At 48.0% G+C, this 9,734-nt stretch overlaps 1 protein-coding gene across 5 annotated transcripts in view; it reads left to right on the top strand.

The window, feature by feature from the left end:
- Positions 1-715: 715 nt before the first annotated feature.
- Positions 716-9,734, top strand: part of MTMR1 (myotubularin related protein 1) — a 61,273-nt gene continuing 52,254 nt past the window's right edge. For 2 of the 5 annotated variants that reach the window (XM_070290591.1, XM_070290592.1), the window contains exons 1-2: positions 736-1,043; positions 6,815-6,920. In XM_070290591.1, coding sequence (XP_070146692.1) covers positions 874-1,043; positions 6,815-6,920 — 276 coding nt within the window. In that variant the 5' untranslated portion in view covers positions 736-873. Of the gene's footprint in view, positions 1,044-6,814; positions 6,921-9,734 lie in introns of all 5 variants that reach the window. The other 3 variants (XM_070290593.1, XM_070290595.1, XM_070290594.1) reach the window with 3 other exon arrangements.

The following is a 9,734-nucleotide window of genomic DNA, read 5'->3' as shown; positions in this document are numbered from 1 at the left end:
GCAAGGGGCAGTAGCCATCATTCCCACCTCCAACTAAATCAGGGGTGGGTAACGGGCTGTGAGCCCATTCGATATGCAAACCCTAATAGAATGGTCAGGAAAATAAATATAAAGCAGGAATCAAATATCCTAAATGCCTTTATCATCAGATTTGGACTTGATTTCCGCAAGCGGTGATTTAGCCGACAGAAGTTACACGTTGCTGATAATATAAACTAAGGGCGGATGTTCCGAGGGCGGCATCAGAACACTTGGTTGCCCTACAGATGGCGGGGAGGTGGCTTTGTGGGTGCGTGAAAGGGCGGCTAAGAACGGAGTGAGGGGAGGTTGCTAAAATGTATGGGATTGCTCGGGGTTGGAGATGTCAAGAGCAGGGAGGCCCACAGGCGTTGGGGCTTCTCCCACCGCAAAACTTTTCTAAGGAAGGAAAACTGATGGAAAACGAATTGTACTGAATACTAGAATTACTTTAAACTTTTTTTCTTCTTTAACCCTGCATCTAGGAGTTTCCCGAGCAAAGCGCGTTCTGCCTAAGTCGTGGGTCGATTTCGACCCCGAGTGGCTTGGGACGTGTCCAGGTCGCCCGGGCCTCACCCCGCCGGCTGGCGGGCCGGTGGCCCAGGTGGGGCTCTGGCGGGGCTGGGGGTAGGGGGCTGGGGACCAGGCTCCGGGTCGCGCACCGCCCTCCCCGCCCCCCACCCCCACGCGCGCGGCCTTGTGGGTAACGCCGGGCGCCAGGTGACAGCTAATGGCGGCGGCCGTCTGAGCCGGGCGGGCGGCAGATCGGGGCCGCCGGAGGCGCGCTGCCGGACCTTCCGGGGCGCCGCTCCCCTCCCGATTGCGGCTTCCCCGCGGCGGCGGGCTCGACGCGCCATGGACAGGGCGGCAGCGGCGGCGGCGGCGGCGGCGGCGGCGGCGGCGGCGGCGGGCTGCGAGAGCGGCGGGGGCCTGGGCCTGGGACCGGCGGGCGGCAGGAGGCCCCCTCGGGTCGCGGGGGGTCCCGCCGTCGGCTCCCGGCAGCCCAGCGTGGAGACTCTGGACAGGTAAGCGGGGCCCTGCCGCCCCCACCACTCCCCGACTCCCGAGGGCCCCGCGCGAGGCCCGGCCGCCCCTTCCCCGCTCGCCGGCCTGAAGCCGAGCCGGGGAGTCCGCCTCCCGTCTCCCCTTCCCTGTCCCCTCCCTGTCCCCTCCGGAGCCCCGCGAACCCCTGCCTGGTCGCTGGTCTCGCACCTGGCTCGTTTTCACAGCTCGCGGAAGCTTCCCCGCACCTCGAGGGGCTTCGCAGCTGTCAAACCGCGGCCCAGGCCGCCTCCCACTGCACCTGGGAGCCGCCTCGGCGGCCGATACCCCGGCCACAAATCGTTGGGAGGCATTTTCATCACGGCGCCCCCTTTTTCGCATGACCTTGCCTCGAGTGATCTCAAGATCCAAATCCCGCCGCCGCTGCTTGGGGGCTTTGACGTGGGGATTGTGAGGGGGTACTGGGGGGTGGAACCCCGTGGGTGTCGGAGCTGGTACAGATGGAGGCAAAGATACCCTCATTTCGATGGAAAACTTCCAAACTGCTCCTGATGCAAGAACACATCAGCGTTTACTTTCAGTTCTTCACACTTTGAAGGGACCAGTTCATTGTTTTCACAAACACGTAAGGCCACTGCCTGAGAACTAAGCCCACAGGCAGAGAACTAAGATCAAGCAGTTAGAAGCATAAACCGACCAGATCTAAGTGGGAGGGCCACCCTGACCCTCTGAGGACAAGAGTTTGGTGATCCCATCTCCTGGAGTATGTAGCTTTCCCTCATTTTGGGCATTTCACTGACACTAGAGTGAGTTAAGGCATCCCGGTCCTAAAGCCCCTAGGACAGTTTTAGATGTTGGTTCCTGCCTTAGTCACTCCAGTGAGATAAACTTTGGGGAGTTTCCAAAGGCATAGGAACAACAAGAAACACTCCCTTTGTGTAATTACAGTATGTTTTAATAAAGTCATTACCCAAGTGGTCAGCTTCTCTGAAAACTAATCACAGCTAAGATAGCGGGCGGAATGGTCAGGGTTGCACTATCTGTAGATACTCTATGATGTATGAGTGCTTGGAGAATTGGAGAGTAATGGCAGACGGCTTTTGCACTCTGGCTTAACATCTAGTGGAGAATACAAATAAAACAGCCATTGAAACCAAATGTGATAAGTGCCAGGGTGGAGGTGTGCTTGGAATCGCTCTGGATGACATGTGCATGGGAATCATCTGAGAAGCTATTTAAGAACTCCAGGTGGCCAGACCCCACTTCTGAGGCTTCTCATTCAGGAGATTTGGGTGAGGCCTAGGTGTTAAAATTTTTCAAAAAGGGCTCTACCACCTCAGTTGTGATCCACTGCACTATGGTACCCAGAGGTAGGGTATTCACTTCATTTTTAGTGGTAGGGACGGACAGGGTGCACTGTTTGGCCACTGGAGTGAAACGTGTGTCATATCCTGGCTGGATGCTAGATGTGGGGAATGGGTAGTAAAGGCCTGTAGGAAGGCAGGGGCTAGATCCTGATGGGGCCTGTGTGCCTTCCAAGGAGCCATGCCTTTGTCTTCTGGGCCAGTGCTTCTCCACGCAGCTCTGTAGAGCCTGAGTCAGAATCACCTCTAGTGCTTGATTCAAATACAGACTCTTGGGTCCCACCCTAAATCTGATCCACCACCTCCTGGGTAGAGCCTGAAATTCTGCATTTTTAATAACCACCCTAGCTACAAGTAGACTGGACTGTGTGGTCTCTTTGGCTCCAGATGATACAGAGTACTGGTTGGGCCAGTGAGATTATCAGTAGTATCCTTCTGCAACTCACACTGGTGTCCTGGTTTGGAAAAGGAATTATATGGTCACCTAGTTACGGAGGCCACAAGAGGAGTTCCATCAGGGGAGCTACAGGGTGGCCTCTGCATTTGAGAACAAGTGCCATGCAGTAGTGTTGTGAAGGGACTGGAGGCAGGGTGGTCTCATTGAGTTAGGTTAAGTAGGTTCTGGAAATGCTCCTCTCTCAGTCATTTATTCTGTGAATATGAGAACCTGCTCTGTGTCTGGCACTGTGCTAGGCCTGAGGATATAGCTAGGAACACGCACACACAAATCCCTGCCCTCGTGGGTCACCATTAGTGGGAGAGAGAAACCAAAGACCAAATCACATGTGTTCTGTGTTAGATGGTGATAGGTGTGGGGGGACAAGAGTCATCCGGGAGGGATAGAAGTGGCTTGGGGTGTGCACTCTGGGCAGTGCTGGGAGTGTGGTGTAGGGTGGTCAGGGAAGGCCTTTCGGAGAGAAGTGGCATTTCAGTAGTGCCCCTGAAGAGGGGCCTAGTCATGCGCATAGCTGGGTGACAGCACTCTAGGCTGAAGCCTGTGTCACCAGCACAGAGGATGCTGGGGAGACGCAGCAGAGGACAAAGTCAGGTCACAGGGGCCACAGACGGTGGAGTGGGTGGCGTGGAGCAGAGGAGGGACAACACCTGGTGTAGATTTCAGTAAGGTCTCCATGGCTGCTGTGCGGATGACAGACCGGAAGGGGAAGGAGTTGAATCAGAGAGTCTAGCAGGTGGGAGGCTGTTGCAGTCGTCAGAATGAGAGAGGATGGTGGCTTCGAGTGGAGCCGCGGGCTGGAGGAAAGGAGAAGTGGTCAAGCTTAACATATCATCTGAAGGACATCTGCAGGGTAGAGCCAGCAGGGTTTGCTGCAGGGTGGCAATTGTCTAGGAGAAGGGGAGAATTGAGGGCAGTTCCAGTGTCTTTAGCTTGTGGAAGATGGTGTGGCCGAGATGGAGAAGCCTCTAAGTGGAACAGGGTTAGGAAGTTCGCAGGCACTCACCCTGGATAGAACAGCAATGAGATGTCAGTTGGATGTCCCAGAGCAAATATCAAAGAGGCAGTTGGTTTGTTTAGGCCTGGAGTTCAGAGGTGGTGTCTGGTTTGGAGACCTGAATTTGGGAGTCACTGGCATAGAGGTGGAGCTTAAATTCATGAGGCAGGAGAACCCGGACAAATGATGGGTGTCTCTCTCTGGAAAAGGGAGTTGGAATAGGAGTGGGCAAGGTGCCTTCTCATGATACTTAGCAGGTAAGAGTGACAAGACCTGAGCATTCAGATGTGAGAGTGAAAAGGAGTATGGGCCCCAAGGTAAATGTCAGCCCTGGAGTCTGAGGTCCCTGGGTGAGGTTCTGCTTTTCCCTGGCTTAGGAAACATGAGGGTGGAGGAACAGGTTGCAGGCTGGGTGACTGAGACTAGTTTAGACACGTGGAGCTGGCAGGGGTTCTGGGACTGACTAGTGGAGCTGTCCCATGGGATCCTGGGCCTCTGGATCAAGAGCATCCAGGCTGGAGAAGCAAAGCTGGGGACCCCCAGGCTGCAGCTGGCTATTGTCACCAGGAGCGTGCAGGGAGATTACGCTGTGCAAAGAGCAGAGACAGGAGAGGAAACATGGCCTTCTCAGTCCTGTCCTTGTGCCCAGAGTAGACCCTGGCTCTGCAGGTGTGGCTCAGCCGTGGACTGTGGGCCCTCCTCTCTCTTCTGAATACTGTACTTCTCTAAATGCTGACAAAGCTGTGGGCCTGCGAAAGGATGTGGTTTGCTCAAGCTGGTGACAGAAACAGGACCCGGATCCAGGCCTCCTGTCTACCAGTCCACCATACCACACTGTTAATAACTCTGTTGGCCAGGATGCTTTTGGTTGCAGGGATAAAAACCACAAATCATTCTAGTTCCGGCTGGGAAGGAAATTTCTTGGCTCCATCACTGCTGCGGACAGGGGGAAAGATGGCCACGGGCATGTTACAGCCAGAATTGCAAGCACTGTGGTTGGGGCTCCCCATTCTCTGTTTTTTTTTTTTTTTCCTTGTCTTACTCTTTATCTCTGTGGGTTCCTCAAGGTGGTGAGGTGGGAGTGGCCTTCAGCAGCACTGAGGCTGGGAACACCTCTGATCCAATGGGAAAGCTTGGGATTGGCCTGGCGACCTGGGTTAGTCCCCTCCAAGTGGGGGCGGGAAGGGAGTGTCCCCTTCCTTCTCCTGCTGATGAAATGGGGAGGGGCAATTTCCTACAGTTCTCAGAGGCATCCTTATCAGAAGGAAGGAGAGAGGATGCTTGGCAGAGGGTAACAACAGCCCTCCCACCCCCGTGTTGGGTGAACAGGCAGGTTCCTACTGTTAGATTTGCTATCAGGAGTGGGTGCTGACGGAAAAAAGTGTAGCATGCCAAGAGAAGTATGATAGAACCAGGCAATAAAGGTGACTTAGCCTTTAAAAGGAAACCAATCTCCCTCCTTTCCCCCTCCTCCTTTCTCTTAAGTTATTAAATGTGGGAAATAGGCTCTTAGAGTATGATAGGAATGTCTGCCCATTCAGTGAATATTCTGACTTATATTTCCAGCCCCGCAGACAACCATTATGCATTACATTTTTAGATTTGATTATAATAAATGCCTATATTTTTTAATTATCTTTTTCTGGGCTGTCTTGGTCAGAGAATATAATTTAGATCACTGGTAGAGCATGCCAAGTGTCTTTATTTTACTATTTAGGTGATTTTACACACTGCCTAGGGATTCCAGGTTTTTCTGTCCTTCCAATACACGAGTGTGGATTTCATTAGTGATGAGATTTTCAAAGGTCTGAAACATTCTTCGCAGTGAAAGCTACCTGTGAGGTAAACTCTCATAAGTATCTTATGCCCTTTAACTTGATTTCTTCCGTGCTTTCGTGAGTTGAGAGAGGAGCCTGGCCTCTGGGGGCCATTTTTAATTCCCTCAGTGCCTAGATTGCTGACATGGTCCTTTAAGTCAGGTGAGAAGAGCCTGACCACTTACCAACCACGGGACCTTGGTCAAACACTAGAGCCTTAGTTTTCTCCTCTGTAGGGTGGGTCACTGTGAGGCTCGGGTGAGGCCATGTGCAGAAATGTGTTGGACACTTGAGAGCAGCATGCAAGTGGGAGATGCCGTCTTCTCTGCATTGTTGTGTTCTTGTATAAGGCAGTGGCGGGCATCTGTGGCACTGGCCTGGGTTTTTGCCCTCTGGCTCCATGAGTTGGTCATTACTGGTGGTATTGCATCCTGGAAGGACAGCCCCAGTGGAGCTGGAGGCAGGCCTACCACTTTCTGATGGGCCTTGTCACTTCTGCACCTCAATTTTCTCATCTCAAACCTGTCGGCTCGTCCCTGTTCTGCCTTCTTATCACTTGTGGTTGTCAGACTCTGATATAATAATGGACTGGTAGAGCCTTTTGTAAGTTGTCAAAGCACTTACAGAAATGTAAGGTTGCATTATTACTACACATAGGACATAACTTCTCTAATCTGTTCTTTCTAAAATCCTGCAATCAGCTTTGTTCCATTAACAGTCAATTTGATTCATTTGAAATTAATCTCATTTTATAGATTTAAAGCTACCAACATGAAATTGATTGCACTTGTGAAGAGCATATGCTGTAAGATAAATATTTCATTTTAGAATTAATTTTCTACTTACACTGAGAATATTCACTCTGTATAGTTGTAACTGAGTAATAGTTCATTAAAGGCTAGAAAATAACATGCTTAACTGTCTGAGGTCTAGAATCTTAACCTTAAAATAAATTAGTTGGTTTATTTCAAATCACCTTGAAACCTACTCTTACTTCCTAGTTGTCAGTCGGTATTTCAGTTCTTATAGTAAATGTAAAGGTAACCAAATAGCCTAATTGAAGTTCGTTTTCGAAAAAAGAAGTGTACATATATCCCTAGTCCGTGCTCATTTTTCTCAGAGCCTATGTCTTAAAATATTTTAATTGCACTATTTCTTTTAGTCCTACAGGATCACATGTTGAATGGTGTAAACAGCTTATAGCTGCTACAATTTCTAGTCAGATTTCAGGTTCAGTGACATCAGAAAATGTATCCAGAGATTACAAGGTAAGCAGAATTGAGTCCTTAATTCATTTTCAATATACTGAGTAGGCAAGAAGCTTTGCAAATTTAATTCAAATAAGACTTTGGCCCCCTGATGCTCACTGGCCATTTGCTTGGGAACAAGGGTGAAATGTCCTCTGTTGTTAGATCTGAACTTTAGAAGAGACATTTTTACCAGGATCAAGTATATGTGATCATAGTTTCATAACCAAGAGGAAAAGTTGACTTGATTATGATCATTCTTTTGAAAATCCAGTTCCACTTTATTATCTTATTATATATTTTATTATGTATTACATTTTTAGATTTGATTATAATAAATGCCTATATTTTTTATTAGTATTCTGAATTTCAGAAAACATCTGATAGGATTTCTCTAACTTCACAGTTTGTTTCTGTATTTATATACTACCTGTAGGTTTTCAACATTAATATGTGATACTGGAATGCAAAAAAAAAAAAAAAACTTGTAAAATCTCAAGAATATTGTATGGGCAGCCTCATTTTTTAGTCTTTATTGAATTGAGAAATCTCTTGTTTATTTTAAAAGTTGGATTCCCTGCTTATTCTAAAGTTAAGAGTGATAAATTCCTTGCTCCTTGTCAGCAGAGACTGGGGCTTTTTCTCACCACTGCTCCCTCAGCACGATCCTGGAACATAACAGGTGCTCCATAAATTTTTGTTGAATCAATTAACAAATAAAATGCTTGTGTGCTCCATCTTTATTAAGGCTAAAGACTAACTTTGTTTTAATGTCAAGGAACTATTAACAGGTACATTCAGTGAAACCATGTTTAATTTCAGTAGTAGAGTTTGCTTGAATTGAGGTTTCAGTTTATTATAGTCATTTTTGCCCACTGGTAAGAGAGAATAGATTTTCACAAGTATGGACGAATTATGTTTTAGTACCCTGAGTCAACAGCTCTCAAAATCATGGCCCTTGCCAGGGATCAAATCTTACAAGCAGTTCAAGAGCTGTGATAACGATCTTAAGTCATTCTTAATAGCTGTCCTTGTTGAAGGGCTCTCACCTCACTTCCTCTTTAGCTTGCCCTGTAACAAGTGCAGAAACTGACTCCAGGGGATGTGTAATTGAGATTTGGCTATGGTGTTTGACTTGCTTCATCCAAGCCACCGGATACTATCGATTATGCCTCCCAGAGGAAGGCGTGGCTGTGGCTGAATAGAGATTGGATAATATGCCCAGCCGAAAGAGTGGCAGTATAGTTCTGGATAGGCTTCCCTGCTGTCTGGTTTTTGTGTTTGCCCACGTAGGAGCAGCTGGGGCTCCTGTTCCACAAGAGCTGGTGCGCAGATATGCTGTTTCCAGGTAGGAGAAGTGTTTGCTGCGTCACCTGTGTCTGAGTGGCTGGGCACTGGACAGCTGCTGACCCACCGGTCCCAGGTGCCCTCCTGCCCCCACCATAGCTGAGACACTGCCCCACTAGTGAGAGGCTCCAGTACCCTACTAGCAGAGAATGGCTCTCGGACCTTGGATTAATTTTTCTTTACGGACAGTTATGAGTTACCTGTAATGCTTTAATTTATTGTTGAATAGTTGTTAGTGCTATGTGGGTTCTAGAAAAGAATGGTGACCATGTGATAGCTATCTAACCTCTACATGAATAGATAAGACTGAATCTATACTCTAACATGAAGCAACTAAAGTTTTTTTTTTTTAAATTTTAGTCTATTTACGAATTTTGTATAGCAGAATTAGCTCATGTTGGAATGGTTTAACAGATGGTATTCAGAGAAAAAGAATGCTTTTCCATGTTTTGAAAATTGAATTTTAAGTACCTACATCAGATCATAGCTAAAATTTTAGATGAATTATTGTGAGAGCTGGAGAAGGAAATGGCAACCCACTGCAGTATTCTTGCCTAGAGAATCCCATGGACAGAGGAGCCTGGTGGGCTGCATCCATAGGGTCACACAGAGTTGGACACGGCTGAAGCAACTTAGCATGCATGCATGCACTGGAGAAGGAAATGGCAACCCACTGCAGTATTCTTGCCTAGAGAATCCCAGGGACAGAGGAGCCTGGTGGGCTGCCGTCTATGGGGTCACACAGAGTCGGACACGACTGAAGCGACTTAACAGCAGCAGCAGCATTGTGAGAGCATTTTTTTTTTAATCACTGTCTGTTAGATTCGTCCTGCAGCCAAGTCTGCAAATTTGGTGTTACGTTAATAATTCAGGAGTTGTTGTGTTTTCTTTAAGAAGAGAGTTCTTTTAAATAATAAAAGCATAAAATGTTTCTAAACCACAGATAATTTTACCTGCTGTGTATAAAGTAGTTCTTGAAATCAGAGTATCCCAAACAGGCCTTTGGGACACCTCTGGCATGGGAGCTGTGCCTGGCATTGGCCCTGAGGCCTAGATACAATTCCTTGAGGATTTAGCATGCAGTCATCAGTCAATAATAATACCTGAGATTATGTATTGTGCAAATATCTTATTTGAAACAGGCACTCAATTTGGGGGTTAGTTTATTATAGTAGACTCAATGTCGGTAGTGAAATGGGAGCAGATGTTTTTCTGGAACAGAGCCCTTGCATCTTGATTTGGAATGCTGATTGTGTTCTCAGTTGTAGCTGCTGAGAGCATCCTCACCCTTGTAAGCCTTCTAGCCGATGTAGGGCTCTCTGGTTTTGTCATAGTTTTTTTTGACATCTCATCCATTTAATTCTTAAGACAACCCAGTGAGATGGCATTTATTATAATCATCGCTTAACAGGTGAGGAAAGCAAGGCTCAGAAAGATTAAGTGACTCAGTTCTGTGGTGGCTCAGATGGTAAAGAATCTGCCTTCAAT

This window comes from Ovis canadensis, chromosome X (genome assembly GCF_042477335.2).
Source record: "Ovis canadensis isolate MfBH-ARS-UI-01 breed Bighorn chromosome X, ARS-UI_OviCan_v2, whole genome shotgun sequence".
Taxonomy (NCBI): Eukaryota; Metazoa; Chordata; class Mammalia; order Artiodactyla; family Bovidae; genus Ovis; species Ovis canadensis.
This window is presented reverse-complemented; position numbering and strand designations above follow the sequence as displayed.